At 42.9% G+C, this 15,526-nt stretch overlaps 1 protein-coding gene across 1 annotated transcript; it reads left to right on the forward strand.

Moving 5' to 3' along the window:
• The first annotated feature begins 11,936 nt into the window (after window positions 1-11,936).
• LOC127078529 (extensin-like) lies at window positions 11,937-13,729 on the forward strand. Its single transcript, XM_051018979.1, has 3 exons — window positions 11,937-12,893; window positions 13,212-13,321; window positions 13,723-13,729. The coding sequence occupies exons 1-3, from the start codon at window positions 11,937-11,939 to the stop codon at window positions 13,727-13,729; spliced, it is 1,074 nt and encodes a 357-aa protein (XP_050874936.1).
• Window positions 13,730-15,526: the final 1,797 nt, after the last annotated feature.

The raw sequence follows: 15,526 nt of genomic DNA on the forward strand, positions 1-15,526 counted from the left end.
CTCTTTTGCCTGGGCCGCCCTTTCGGGTTTCAGTCCACCGGGATACCCTTTTTTGCCCAAGTCGCCCTTGTGGGGTTTTTGACTTGCCGGGTGTACAGTTTTTTTCTTTTATTATCCCTAACTTTTGCCCGAACCTTTTCTCTCTTTTTTTTGGTTCGCCGGGATGCCCTTTTTTGCCTGGACTCTTTTATTCTTTTTGTCCAGCGGGTCTCTTTTTCACGAAGTATCTTTTAACTGCGTCCGCATTCACAGGGGATGGAAAATCCTCATCATCCGTGGTCGTCAGCGACAAGGCTCTGTCAGAGGAAACCCCTTTTTTTGACCACGAACGGACATTCATAATTGTTTATCCACTTGCCCCACGATCGTCTTGAGAAGGAAGGATCCTTTTCAACACCACATCTCTTCCATGCTACCCACGAGGTCGCACTTCTCGGTCAACAACACGCTTCATTTACTGGGTACAACTGCCCCATGACAAGTAACTGTCAGCCTCTTTTCCCAACCAGGCTCAACGCGTTATACCGAGTTCTCATCCACTCGCCCTTTTCTAACTTATCATCCATCCGGACTCTTTACAATGAAATCTAGCCTCCAGCAGGTAATATCACTTCTATCCTATACCGCATGAGGAAGGCGTTGCCCCAGTAGATGCACGTACCAAAGTATGACACTCAGGATACCAACTTCGTACTCAGCCACTATCATTGGTGCGTTCACATGTTATCGGGGAAGCACTAGCTCACTCTCTTTAAACTCTCCCCATCAGACATCAAAACCCGTTCGGATTCGGGGTCAGGCCCCTCCTCCGGGATCGGTCACTCTCAATCTTTCGATTCGAGTACCTCGAGATGTCCTCATCAGGGACTTCAGACTTCCTTGGTTGACAATCATCAATGGGCTGTTGGGCGAGATAACCATACAATACCCTCCTCTTGGTTGCTTTCTAGGAGGTATACTGAATATCGTATTCAGTCGACATCACTTGCCCTCTCACAACCCGTCCGTTCGATGCTAGCTCCTCAAGCACATACTTGATCAGATCCATTTTGGACATCCACAAGGTGGTATGAACCAGCATACACTGTCTCAATGGGCGAGCAGCCTATGCCAAAGTACATCAAGTTTTCTCGAGCAGTGAGTGTATTGTTTCACAGTCGATAAACTTTTTGCTTAGGTAAATTGCGTGCTCTTTTCGACAAGACTAGTCATACTGATTCAATACGCACCTCATAGACCCCTTAAGGGCTGTCAGGTACCAGATTAGCAGTCGTTTCTTCCCCAGAAGGTATCAGAATCAAAGGTTCCTGCTACTCCTTCTTTTTTCTTTTTCTTTTTTTTTTTTTTTTTTTTGTTTTTTTTTTTTGCAGGATCAACCTTGATTCCTCTTTCGTTCGCAACATGCCTCGGCAACTTGCTGGACAGCACTCCATAAGTGCGCTAATTCGAACTCAACAGTATGAGTTATCTCTACCTGTCAAACAACTTGATCCACCGGATGCCCCTCCTCTGCTTGGGACTTTGCCATCATGTCATCAACATGGCATTTGCTTTCACGATGAATCATATCACGAAACAAAGTCACCCTAGACTTCTGATACTTGGCACCGGCCTTCTCGATACTGAGCGACATCACCTTATAACCAGAAGGTGCCCCTTGTGTGATGGACATGGTTTACGTCATATCATCTGGCAACAGTTCAATCTGGTCTCGGCCAAGAAGCCATCCATGAAGATAAACTGAGCATTATAATCAATCCAATACCTCGTTGTGACGTACCGGGAATTCATCTTTCAGATTAGCTCAGCTCACATCTCGACAGTCCACACACATTCTCATCTTTCAGCACCGGTTTCCGCTTCCCTGGAGGACAGTCTTCTCTCCATGGTAACTCGTGCCTCCACAACATTGGTATCCTTCCTTGGTGTATCTAGATACAACCAGGCGCACATATACCATCCTGTTCTTGACTTGCCTCTGAAGCGGCCTCAATATTCGCTTTCTGACCTCGGCGGTGCTTGGAGCAACAATTCTGAGCACTCCTCATGCGGTTGAATCACCTTCTCCTCTGGTTTCAACGACCCGGCTAATTCCAACAGATCACAATCTTCCTCGCCTCCTCCTTCGGCATGATAGGTCGAATTGTCGAAGTCATACAAAGGGGTAACCAAATTGTTATCGATGAGATCAGGAGGGTAATCACTTTTGAGGTTGGAACGAGACAAGTTCAAAAGAAAAACGGAAAACATTGCCATTTTTTATTTTTATTTTTTTTTTAAATTGTAAAAAAAATGAAAAACAGGGAACACCGCTTTTAATCACAAAAACATCCATTTATTACCGATGCAAAACGTTGCAAAATGAAACACATGAGATGGCCCTTACAATGGACCAGTACGTTTCGGGCAAAACGTATGGCTTTCATGCAAACAACAATTAAAACACAGAAATACTACACTTCCGGATGAGTGACAGTGATGCTTTTGGAGGCCTTCCAGTTGCCTGGTACGCACGACTTTATCCACAGCTCGAGCTCGCGGTCGCTGTCGATCTCTTCACTCACTGAACAAGCATGATCAGAATCCAACATTCCTGCGCTGACAAAGATGTATGGTGGACGACGTCCTCTGTTTGGTCTAGACGACTCTTGATCTGGATAACCAATCCCGAACATGTCTGCCTTTACCACTATGTCGATGATCCTGCCCCAACCTCGGGCCTCTTTGTTCTTCACCACTTCCAGAGCTTGTTTATAAGAAGAAATGGACAGCTTCTTCTCTTTCTCAGCAACAAAGGCATTCTCCACCGGGACGGTCTCAACGGCCAGACTGGGCGCTTTACATCTTACATCGTCCATTTCTACTTTCTTCATCTTTTGGGTCATGTCCTTCATCAATACGCACCCCTCTGTGGTGACGGTCGCACAACAAAAATCAACAACAGGGAACGCTCCATCCTTCACCAAAGGTTTTGAGACCACGGACATTGGAACCTTTAACTGATTCTCCTCAGTCGCCCTTATTCCTTTCTTGTCTTTTTTCACCATCTTCACCTTGACCGGACCCTGCCATTGTACGGGGTCGGCCTCGCCATCCATTATCTGTGCCAAGCTGATGGTCTTGGAGTCCACCATGTCCTGGACGACATGCTTGAAAGCTTTACAACCCTCAACACTGTGCCCGGGTGCCTCAGAATGGAATTCACAACTGGCATTCTCATCATAGTGTGCAGGCCTCTTCTGTTGTGCTATGGGAATCAAAATCCTTGGCTGGACTAACCCCAAATCCCTCAATCTCCTGAACAGAAGGGTGTAGGTCACAGGTGGCTCCTCAAACTGACGATCTTCCTTCTTTCTCTTCACCTGGCTCCTAGCTCTCGGTGCCTTCTGTTGAGGTGGTGGTTGTTGCGGGGGTACAGGTGAGTTACCCACAAGAGTGGTTACAGCAACAGCATAAGGATGATAACGATCCTTACTGCGTTCTTTCTTTGCTGGCACACCACTTGACTTAACCTCCTTTTTGAGCGGACCACTGTCAGAGAGTTTCTTTGCTACCGAGCCAGAGGGATTTGTTACATCGGATGATGGAGCCTTTCCCTGAACTTTCTCCTTGATCATCCAACTCTCAATCCTTTCCAATCTCTCAGACATGGCTTTCTGTCCCAAGGCAAGCCCTTGCACAATACTGAACAATCCCCTCATCATCTCTTTCAGTTCAAGGATATCGGCGTTGGGAAGATCCATCAGCTTGGATTTGTTGAGTCTGACTGTATGTCTGAATGGAAGAGCTATGCGCACCGGTTAACACCTACAAAACAGCAAATGGGTTAGTATGACTCACGCATGCAATGTCTATCCGTACCAGGAATATTCCTTGGATTTTGGTTTCACAGAGACAGATAATTTTTCATCAATAACATTCTGACATCTGGATATCTCTCAACCAGAATCTTAATCAAAAAGTGGACCCTGAGTACGGATAGACACGAGTTAAATGCAGATGAATGCGATGCAAATGCATGAATGCAAGTCACTGCGCCACCAAGTCATCTGAAGACCCATTCTCTGAACTAGTCACAGTCATCGGGACTAAGTCACCATAAATCCGACTTGGGGAGTTCCGAAATAAACGGAACTGGAGATTACATCACTATCATCACAGGAACATCCACTGAACGGATGACAATCAGATCCTCTGAACAGGTGCTTTCAAATTCAACCCGGGGATCCGAAATAAACGGAACCCATTGATAAACCACGGACAGAACTCCGGCGTCCCAGAAATAAATGTCCATAAATTTGGCTGAACCAAAGTCACCATCACAGCACCACTGGCAGAAACCGTATCTGTAGAGATCAAACCTTCCCCTCACTGACAGGTTCTAAGAACAGAAGTTTGTCAGCTTCAGCCCTTCAGTCAAAAATAATACGTTTACCACTGAAGGTTTGGTATTATTTCGGGATAAAAGACCTCTACTGACTCCCCTCAACAGGACATCCTAAAGCAAGTTCCCAGTCTCGGGGTCCTCGGATTGAGCAGCGAGAATGCGCCCACCAGAGCTAACATAATCACGTCTCGGAGGAGAGGCCTCGACTGAGTTCTCGGGAAATGGTCACCAGAGTCGACGATTTCTAGAGGAATATCTGTCGTTATGGAACACCCATAGGACAGAATATATCCAAAAGAAACCTCGTCTGGGTGTGGTTCTTCACGAACGACTTAACGTAGCAACATGCCACGCAAGCCTCATGAACATCCACTCTAAAATCTATGTGTACACTCAAGCCTGGGTAATGGGCTTACCTCTCATAGAACACCCCACCCCAACAAACAGATAAACGGCAGCAGATACAGCAAACATATGTACATGAATGCAATAAGGTAAAGCAGGTAAATGCTGAAAATAAATAACTGTACAAAAGAATAAACACCCAATAAACAAGAAACCTACAAAAGCTAGGAGGGACTCGCTTAGGGAAACCGGATCCCCAGCAGAGTCGCCAGCTGTCGCAACTCGAAAAATACGGTATGTGCGAAAAAACAACCGGCGAGAAAGAAATGACAGAAGAGTCGCCACCGTGCGTTATTTATCCCAAAGGAGGGAAAGGAAACGCTCGAAGTAAACCTGGAGAAAGGAAAGGAAAAGACAAAGTCTCGCAACCAAATCTTGGGTTCGGGAGTCGATTATGCGAAGGGAAGGTATTAGCACCCCTACGCATCCGTAGTACTCTACGGGATCCACTCTTGTTGTTCTTGTCTAAAGGGTGTATGTTTATCTAATGTACTATTTACTAAAAGGGTCAAGAGAAAAATGACTCGCACGGATATCGCATCCACTGCATACGTATCTCATCTGGAATGAGAATCAGAGTCTTCGTAGCTCGGGTACCTAAGGGGTAAGGATAAGTGTGCTCGCTAAGACATTGCGTCTTATGCCTACGTATCTCATCGGGAATGAGAATCAGAGCAAAACGTAGTTCAGCTAACTACGGGAATAAGGGTCTCGATTGCAACTAGGGCAAGAGAAAGGGAATGTCTCGATCGCAACGAGGGCGAGAGAAAGGATCGCAACAAGGGCGAAAGCAAACAAGGATTAGTTGTTAGTTGTTAGTCAAACTCGGCAAGACATCGCATCTTGTGCCTACGTATCTCATCTGAACATGAGAATCAGAGTTGCCGTAGTTCGGCTCACGCACGCCGAAACAAACAACACACAAGCAGGCAAACATGGAGCCTGAATGCCAATCACTGGACTTACATCAGCATCCGAACCAAAACACACACAAAAAGGCAAACGTGGAGCCCGAACGCCAATCACTGGACTTACATCGGCATCCGAACCAAAACACACACAAAAAGGCAAACGTGGAGCCCGAACGCCAATCACTGGACTTACATCGGCATCCGAACCAAAACACACGCACACTGGAACCCGAATGCCACTCGATGGACTTAAATCAGCTTCCAAGCACACAACAACCAAACAAGTTAATAGGGAGTCAGGAACTCGAGCCTATAACTGTCAAGCACACACACAAAAAGAAAGAAAAGTGTGCCCGGAGAGATCTCGCACGATCTCCTGCCTACGTACCTCATCTGGTATGAGAATCAGGGCAACGTAGTTCCCCTGGCGAGGGAAAAAGGACTAGCCTAACCAGATAACAGAAGGAGACACAACTAGGGAGACTACGACTCGAGCCTAGATGTTATCATGCAAAATCACCCCTAAGTTAGGGTTTCTAGCTAACTTGCACAGGAAGCAAGCCTATCCTAAACATGACTTGCACAGGAAGCAAGCCACATCTAACCTAACTTGCACAGGAAGCAAGCTAAAGCAAACATATCTTACACAGGAAGCAAGTCAAACAAACACACAAACACAAGTAGCACACACTATATGCAAGCAATGGGCTCAATCAAGGTTAGGTTTTAGTCGAGGGGTCATATCAACCTCAACAAACAAACCAATGTGACTGGGTAGTGTTAGCTCTTAACCTTGCCATTGAGGGGCTAAGGTGAAGCATATGAAAGGTGAGTGAAGATAGGACTTCACAGCTCTTATCCCTGGCCTGGGAGAGCTTAAGACAAGAATGTGTGGGTTCAGAAAGGGGGAACCCTTCTACACATTTGAAACTGACTCAACTGTACAATTGTACAAGATCTTGGGTTTGTATCTGCAATGCATCAACACAGTGGTGTGAGCAAAGCAGATGACACACAGAATAGCAGGGGATAGGTTGCATATCCCTTGGGTTCTGCCAATTGCCTCTTCACTTAGGAGGTCTTTGACTCTATACAAGGACAAATGTAAACAGTCACAAACATTGCCTCTTAAGGAGGACTTCAGACAGTTGCCTGGCCAAGTAACAGGCCAGGTCTTCCAGACTACATGAAGTAAAGAAGTTATACCTCAATGCAAATTGCTATTAAGCAAAGCAAAGCAAAGTTCACAAGGAACTAAAAGCCACTAAAGGTTCCTGAAACCAGTCAGACAAAATCAGTACACGACTCAAAGTTAAAGCAGAAAGAGATAGAGATCAATAGTCACACAATCAGTTAAATGTGCAATGCACAAGGCTCAAGGCATGTGAGCCAAGCAACCTATAAGACAAACAAGTTAGTACTGATAATCAATCAAGCATCAATCAATTTGTATTGATCTCTCTAAGGCAACTGCTTCTCATCCTGAAAAAATGAACTCAAACATGAGCAACAGGACCACTAGGACAAGCCTAGGGTCAAAAAGGGATAAGAAAGTCAAAACAGCAAGTGGCAAGTGTCCAAAATCAAATTCAAACAATCAAGAAACAAACTCAATTGGTTCCACAATCATATCATTCATCATCATCATTTCATGAACAAATTAGGTCAAAGCATGGCATATGGAAGCTCATAGAAGTCAACAGCAAGACTTAAGTCAAAACCAATCATAAACATTTCAGAAAATCATCAAATAATTCATGATCAATCAAAATCCATAACATGACATGCATATCAAATTTCAGCTCATTTGGATCAAGGGAAGTTGGTCAATGAAAATCAGAAAGGCAAGACAAGTTTAAGCATGCTCAAAGAAGTCAACCAAACATGTATCAACTTGAAAAAATCATAAATAAGTGATAACATATGAGAAATGAATGGGATCAACACCATGACAAAGCTTAAGATTTCTACTAATCACATATCAAATTTCATGTTCATCCAATAAAGTATGAGAATTTCACAAATGAAATGGGAACATGTGTCACAAAAAGTCAACATATGACTAAACAGGGGATAAAATCTCAAACAATTAGGAAATGCCACAAATAATTCCAAGAAAATTCACATGTAAACTAGACATCCATAAGTAGGTTCATGCAAAAATTCAAGCCAATTTGAGGTCAAGAGGCATGGTATTGAAAATCATCAAGTTGCACATCAATGGTGTGACACAAATTGTCACACCCTACTTCAAAAAATCATAACTCAACAACCAGAGATGATAAATTCATAATCTTTATACCAAAATCACCATGGATGTGTCTAGTTTATGCACAAAAACATTCAAGGGCAAAGGATAAAGCATCATCATTTCACAAATGATTTGGTAAAAAGTACAAAATATGGTCACATGTCACAAACCCTAGCATCATTTAAAAACCAACCATCCAAAAATTCAGGAAAAAATATAATAATAAACTACAGATCCAGATGAATACAATGCAAAAATTCCCATGAATATTGGACAAACAATGAAGGAGCTATGATTTTTGTAAGTTGGTGCATCCAAGTGAAATAATTATTGAAAACAAACATGATTTAATGGTTTAATTGGGCACGATGGCAGTTTAGTAAATATTGGAGCCGGTTAATGAAACGCGGCGTATTGCACATGGGGAGGAAATGTTGTGATTGGCCAGGCTAATGGAACAGTACCCAGCTCATGCAAATCACGTGGAACAAAAATCTGGAAAAATGCAGACTAGGGTTTAACGCATACAGTGTCATCTTCCTCACTTCCAAAATCGTGGAAAAATTTATTTGCCCAGAACATGAAATCAAACATGACATTCGAATCAGCAAACAACCCTCATCAACATTCTAACATTCAAATTCATGGAATCGAGCTAACATATGAGAACTAAGCAAAAACAAGTTTGGACATGAAACTTTAAAATCAGATTATTCACTCAATATGCAACCAAACTTAATGACTCAAAGCTCATAATGACCAGCAAGAAAGGATCTACATAAGGCATAGCATGGTTTTACAAATAGTGAGAGTCGAAAATTTACCAAAAGTGAAGAACAGTTGAGATTCTGATGTTGTTTGGCTATGCTTCTTCGAAACAGGTGCTCAACAAGTTTCCAGGAAGTGAATGGGAAGAGAATTTGAAGTCCAGGAAGCACGATTCAACTTGAAATTAGATCTGCCATTGGAGGGAGCTTAGCAAAACAGTCCATGAAAGTGGCTGCACAGTTAAGATTCGAGGCAAGCAAATGGTCCAAAGATGTTGGTAGACCAAGGAACAAAGGACCAAAACTCGAGCTCTTTGGAGTTTTTAGCAGAAAAATCAAATGAAGGAAAAATGGTGATTTTGAGAGCACAAGAGTTTTCTGTTAGAATGTGTGGCTGCTAGGGTTTCTTTGAGCAGAAAAAGTGATATATGTATGCTGTTTTAAGTTGCTAAGCATGATTAAGCAAGGTGGTAATTGGAATTTGGAAAAATGAAGGTGTTTTGCTAATTTGTCAATTTTCACTCAAATGGCAAGGTCTGTGGTTACAGTTGCGAAAGTGGCCTTGTACACACTCCAAATATGATTTCTTAGCAATTTCAATTGGCAAAATATATTGGAAAGGCTTAAATTGCAAAATCACTTTTTCACCTCACTTGAAATAATTCAAGTCACTTCAAAAAGTGCCATTTTGATTGGTGAGTTTTTGGTAAATTGTGATGACATATTTGGAAAGAGGGCATCAAATGTGACTTGTAGCAAAAAACCCCACCCAATTTGGCCAAATGGTTTGGAAGATATGCCACTTTGAAGTTCAAAAATTTTTGAGAATGATTTGATCATAACTTGCCAACCATTCATGGGAATTGAGTGTTCTTGGACTTTTTGAAAATGGGAGAACAAGATCTTCAACTTTCATGTTGGGAAAAAATTCATTTGAAGCTTGTATCATGATGTAATTTTGAGGATCAAGACTTTCCATTTTTGGCAAATTCCAATTACAGGTCAACTTTCTATTTTTGGAAATTTCTTGTTTGACTTCAAATTCTTCCATGATGATGTTTGACATGTTATATGAGGCCTATATGGACATGAATGAACCCCTTCAAACCATTTCCCACCTTGAAATTCATAAAATCAGGCACAGTTGACCACAGTTGACCATGGTTGACTTTTTAGGGTTTCTGGTGAACTGAGCCATGACTGATGACTTCTGGGCACCCAATCTTTGACCAAAACACTTCAAAAGGACCCCTAGGTCATGTGAACATGTTGGACCAACCCTAGGGCCTTGCCTCAAAGGAAAATGCACTGACTTGCTTGATTGACTGATCTCCTGACTAGTTTGACCTAATTCTTCTGAATGGCTTGCACTTGGGCAAAAGGGACAATGCAATGTTATGCAGTGGACTATGTTAATGTTCTGACCTAATATGAGAATGTATGAAATGTAGGGTGCAAATTTGAGGTGCTACAATATCCTGGGCCAGCAAAAGGCAATCAACCATAACTCTGTCCACTGCAGAAGCAGAATATATTTCAGCATCACTATGCACTACTCAGATGCTCTAGATGAAGAATTAACTAGAAGATCTTCAGATCTTTGAGAGTAACATTCCTATCTTCTGTGACAATACTGCCGCCATCTGTTTAGTAAGAATCCTATTTTGCATTCCAGAGCTAAGCACATAGAAATAAAACATCATTTCATTAGAGACTATGTTCAGAAAGGGGTAATAACATTAAAATTTATTGATACAGTCCATCAATGGGCTGATATTTTTACCAAACCCCTGGCTGAAGATAGATTATCTTTTATCTTGAAAAATCTAAACATTCAAAATTGTTCATAATGAAATGTGCCTCTGAAATAGCAAAATAAGACTCTGAACTAAACACCTGGATTTTGTATCTGACTCTGATGCTACTACCAGTTAGAAGTCATCTGAGTTAGAAATCTTCAGGATCCAACCCTTTGGTATTCCTGCAGGTCAGATAAAGTAACACGTGGTACATCTTGCGTCTGACCTTGGAACTTCTAGACAACTGTCTAGTAGAAATCAAGAGACAAACTCTTGATATCTCCTCGAGCATTGTGCTGATTTGAGGATTAGACCTCCATCATGGGTTGTAATCATTCTCCTCCAAACGTGCGTACTTGGTTAAACATGCTGCATTCAATTTCTTAACTGTTAAACTCACTTTCTATTATCATTTTGCATGCACCCTAAATGTGTATATATTCATTTCACAAACTACACTTGCACACTTTCACACTCATGACCTCACAAAACCCTCTCTCTCAGTTCTTCATCTCCTTCAAAGGATTTCTACAGTCTTCATCAAGTTCTTCAAACATTCATCATCACCCTCAATTGTTCTTCATGGATTCTCAGCAACAATCAGTTTACAACTTCTTCCAACAGATGAACTCAATAGAGCAAGCACCCAGTTCTAGCCAACAAACTACTGCAACCACCAGCGTCGTCTTAACTCCAATCTACAGGGAACCCCACATCCTTGATCGTGAGCCCCACATTCATCTAGCAACTCCCTTTGATAAGCTTGAAGTTCTATGTGAAACTTTAGTTGATTTCGAAAACATGAAGCATAATGGCGTCGACCTCACTAAAGAACTGAAAATGCAAGGGTGGGGAACCTACTTTCAACGCCTCTATGGCCCTGTGTACACGGATCTGGTGAAGGAGTTCTGGCGTTTCGCAGACTCAGATGATCACTACATTGTCTCATACGTTCTGGGAGTCAAGACAGTCATCACTAAAAAATCAATTGCCTCCCTTCTGAACATGGAGAAGACAGGAGGAAGACGCATCTACAACATAAACCCTAGAGCAAAGTACTTGTCCCAGGAAATAAACCCTACCATCTTCCAACAGAGTGCTGAAGGCAAGCATTCCAAGAACAAGGAACTACATCAAAACCTCCGGGTATGGCTGAAGATCATATTAGGCACCATCCATCATCGTCCTTCTTGAAACTCTTCTGACTACATCAACACAGATCAGAAGTGCATCTTGTACTGCATTTACAAGGGTCTGAAACTCTGTCTACCTGCACTCCTCTTCAAGTACCTCAGAGATTCAGTTAAAGACACCATAAACAACATGAAGACAAGGAACTACATCCGTATGGGGAGACTGATATCTGATGTATTGATCGAGAGTGGCCTCGTGGACCACCTGATTCAGCTCAGACTCATGGAAGATGTCACCATTGACACTGGAAGACCTTTGAATGCTCAGAATCTGAAGAGCATGGGAATCATTGATCAGTTCATAGCCAAACCAACACTTGATACCTCCTGGGAAGCACTCAGAGATCAGAGGGAGATTCCCAACGGACTCTACATGTTCTCCAAGATTGATCCTCCAGAGGTAGTAGCCTACTATCTACAAGACCTTTCCAATCAAGGGGTGGATATCTCTGAATTCACAGTGGACTGGCTACCTGAGCATCCACCAAACTTCAGGAAGAGGATGCGAGAGCCCTTTGAGAAGTCCAAGAAGGCGAAGAAAGCTAAGCTGGGAGAATCCTCTAGATCAAGACCCCCAGTTCCTCTGGTTAGCTCTCCAGGAAAGTCTGTATCTCTCCCTCCCTCTGTCAAAATTAAACCAATTTCTTCTTCTCTTCCCCAAACAACTCCCATATACACCTTTGCTGAAACTCCTCTCTCAACCACAAGATCTTCTAACCCGCCTTCTCTGAAATTCAACCTCGCCACCACAACATTACCAGTTTCAGAAGCAGAAGTGCTGAATGAAACCACCTCACCATCATCATCACCATCTCCTCAATCCCCACCTTACTATGAACTCTCCTCTGATACTGAACCATCTGACCCTCAATCCCCCACTCTGGCTCAACTCCAAGCCCGTGCTCTAGCCTCTCAACAACCATCACATCCTGAACCTGAACCTGAAGTCACTTACCCACCTCTGGAACATCCAAATCCAACCATATTTGAACCACAACCAATCCACTCTGAACCACAACCATCTGAACCAACCCACTATGACATACCACCACCCATCACTTTCGCTGACCCAACAACTCCCACACTTAATCTAAGTGCCCCTATCTCACCCTCCTCACCCTCCCCAGCCTCTGCCACTGATCCTGAAACTACCCTTCCTACCCTTGAAGAAGCAATCCAGGTTATTGCAGAGTCTTCAATTGAGAAGGTCAAGTCTCTAACCATTAACTCTGGTATCAGTGATGATCCCTCTGCTGTAAGGATCCACTGGAACAGAGTGATAAGTTGGATGACCTCTGAAGCCTTCAAGCTGAAAGGCCTCTCTGAACAAGTCTGCAACGACTTCATCAGAGACGCTAGGATCAGACTCCAAGAGCGCCTAGCCAGAGAAGCTAAGGAACGGGCAAGGAAGGAAGCTGAAGAGAAAGTGCGTCAAGAAGAACTTCAGAGAATCAGAGAAGCTGAAGCAAAGGCTATTGCTGATGTTGTTGTTGCTGAGGCTGAGGCAAAAGCTAAAGTCGACGCTAAAGAAGCAGCTCGCATTGCTGAAGAAGTTGCTGCCAAAGCCAATGCTGATGAACTGACTCAGGGGGAGCACTCCAACTCTGGGTTCGTCCATCTGGTCTTCAAGACTCTAGAGGAACTGCAGAAGGAAAAACAGATAGTTCGAGCCAGACTGGATCAACAAGACTCTGTCAACCTTAACATTCAGAACATGTTGTCCCAGCTGCTCCAAAGGATGCCTCCGCCTCCAAACCCTTAGGCACCTACGCTATTTGCTTGTTGCTTTCTATGTTTTCTTGTTTTCTCCTTGCTTTCTGCTTTCTGACATGTGTGCTTATCTGTAAATGCTTCTCTATCAATATCAACTTTTTTTTGCTGCTGTCTTTTTGATTCTGACAAAAAGGGGGAGAACTAAAACAGCTCTGATGAAAACATAACTAATTCCTCTCAAGCACTGCAAACATTTTCAATAAACCATTACTAAATCAATGACTAAACATATGCAGGAAGTAGCTAAAAGCACCAAACCAAGGAAGGTCCGGTAAGAACTTCTGAGCTATCCAAAGATCTAACTCAGGGGGAGCCCATTGTACTATCTGATCTAAGATTTGCTTTAAATGTTTCATCTTTACTCTAAACTATTTTGTCATCATCAAAAAGGGGGAGATTGTAAGAACAAAGTTGGTTCTACAATATATCTCTAAGATTTTGATGATTGTCGCAACCTAAAAAAAGGAATGCGAAAAAAAAAACCGACGAAAAAAGAAATGACAGAAGAGTCGCCACCGTGCGTTATTTATCCCAAGGAGGGAAAGGAAACGCTCGAAGTAAACCTGGAAAAAGGAAAGGAAAAGACAAGGTCTCGCAACCAAATCTTGGGTTCGGGAGTCAATTATGCGAAGGGAAGGTATTAGCACCCCTACGCATCCGTAGTACTCTACGGGATCCACTCTTGTTGTTCTTGTCTAAAGGGTGTGGGTTTATCTAATGTACTATTTACTAAAAGAGGGGTCAAAAGAAAATGACTCGCACGGATATCGCATCCACTGCATACGTATCTCATATGAATATGAGAATCAGAGTCTTTGTAGCTCAGCTACCTATGGGTTAAAGAGGAGTGTGCTCGCTAAGACATCGCGTCTTATGCCTACGTATCTCATCTGGAATGAGAATCATAGCAACCCGTAGTTCGGCTACCCTATTTGTTTGTGTTTTTTAGATGAACGACGTTAATACGCAATCTACCGGATGCTTGACCTTTGGAGACTTACTCGCCTGTAGTAGAAGGAGTTAACGTGTTCTTAGGAGAAGAAAAATCAATGAGTTTGTTTGTGTTTTAGGAATGCTCAGGCAAAAAGGAAGTCCTAGACGAAGGGACCGTGCTACCTTAATTGACATGCAAACGAGAGACTATACGAAGCCTAGCAATCCTATGGGGGAGACGATCACACCATACAAAACAAACATGCATAAAGTAAACACGCCAACACGGGGGCTCAAACATACATGGGTAAGGCTTTAGTCAAGAAGGGTCATATCAACCTCGATAAACAAGCCATGGAAGGGTAATCAAACGGGCTCTTAACCACTGACACTGAACGTCGGGGTGAGCAGATCAAAAGGGTAATGAGGATAAGACCTCATAGCTCTTAACCCTGGACAGGGAGAGCTCATGACAAAAAGTGGGGATTCAGAAAGGTGGAACCCTCTCCACTGACGACCGAGATCTTGGGCTTTTGTTCAGAAGCATCGACACGTAGTGCGAGCATAAAGAACGACACACTGAATAACGGGGGATTGACTACTAATCCCTTTTATCCGTCAATTGCCTCTTCACGGAGGTCTTTAGCACTGGTGCCTCTTCTTGGAGGTCTTTGGGCACAAAAGTAAACACACACAAAACATCGCCTCCTATCGAGGTCTTCCAGCTATGAAAGCGGTAAAATGCGGGAAAGATAAAGGGATCAAGAGATCTACCACACGGATAAAAATCCGAGGTAACAGTAACTAAAGAAATAAGAAACCCGGAGATCTCTCAGGCTAGCACCATCAAAGAAAACAAGTCAGCAAAGCAATCAAAATAAATCTCCAAATGGTATCCCACAAATAAAGTGGAATACCAAGCAAGCTATCTCTTCAAGAGTCATGTGAGCCCTCACAAAAACTCAACAAACAAGTTAGAATAACAAGATGGGGTGTAATCAAGAGTTGCACCAAACAGAAGGATCATAGCAACCACATGAATCATGCTGTTAAAGTTCACAAAAAGCTCACAAAAAGCAATCAAGGATAGGAGGCCTAAGCCTCTTT

This window comes from Lathyrus oleraceus, chromosome 5, assembly GCF_024323335.1.
Source record: "Lathyrus oleraceus cultivar Zhongwan6 chromosome 5, CAAS_Psat_ZW6_1.0, whole genome shotgun sequence".
NCBI classification, from domain to species: Eukaryota; Viridiplantae; Streptophyta; class Magnoliopsida; order Fabales; family Fabaceae; genus Lathyrus; species Lathyrus oleraceus.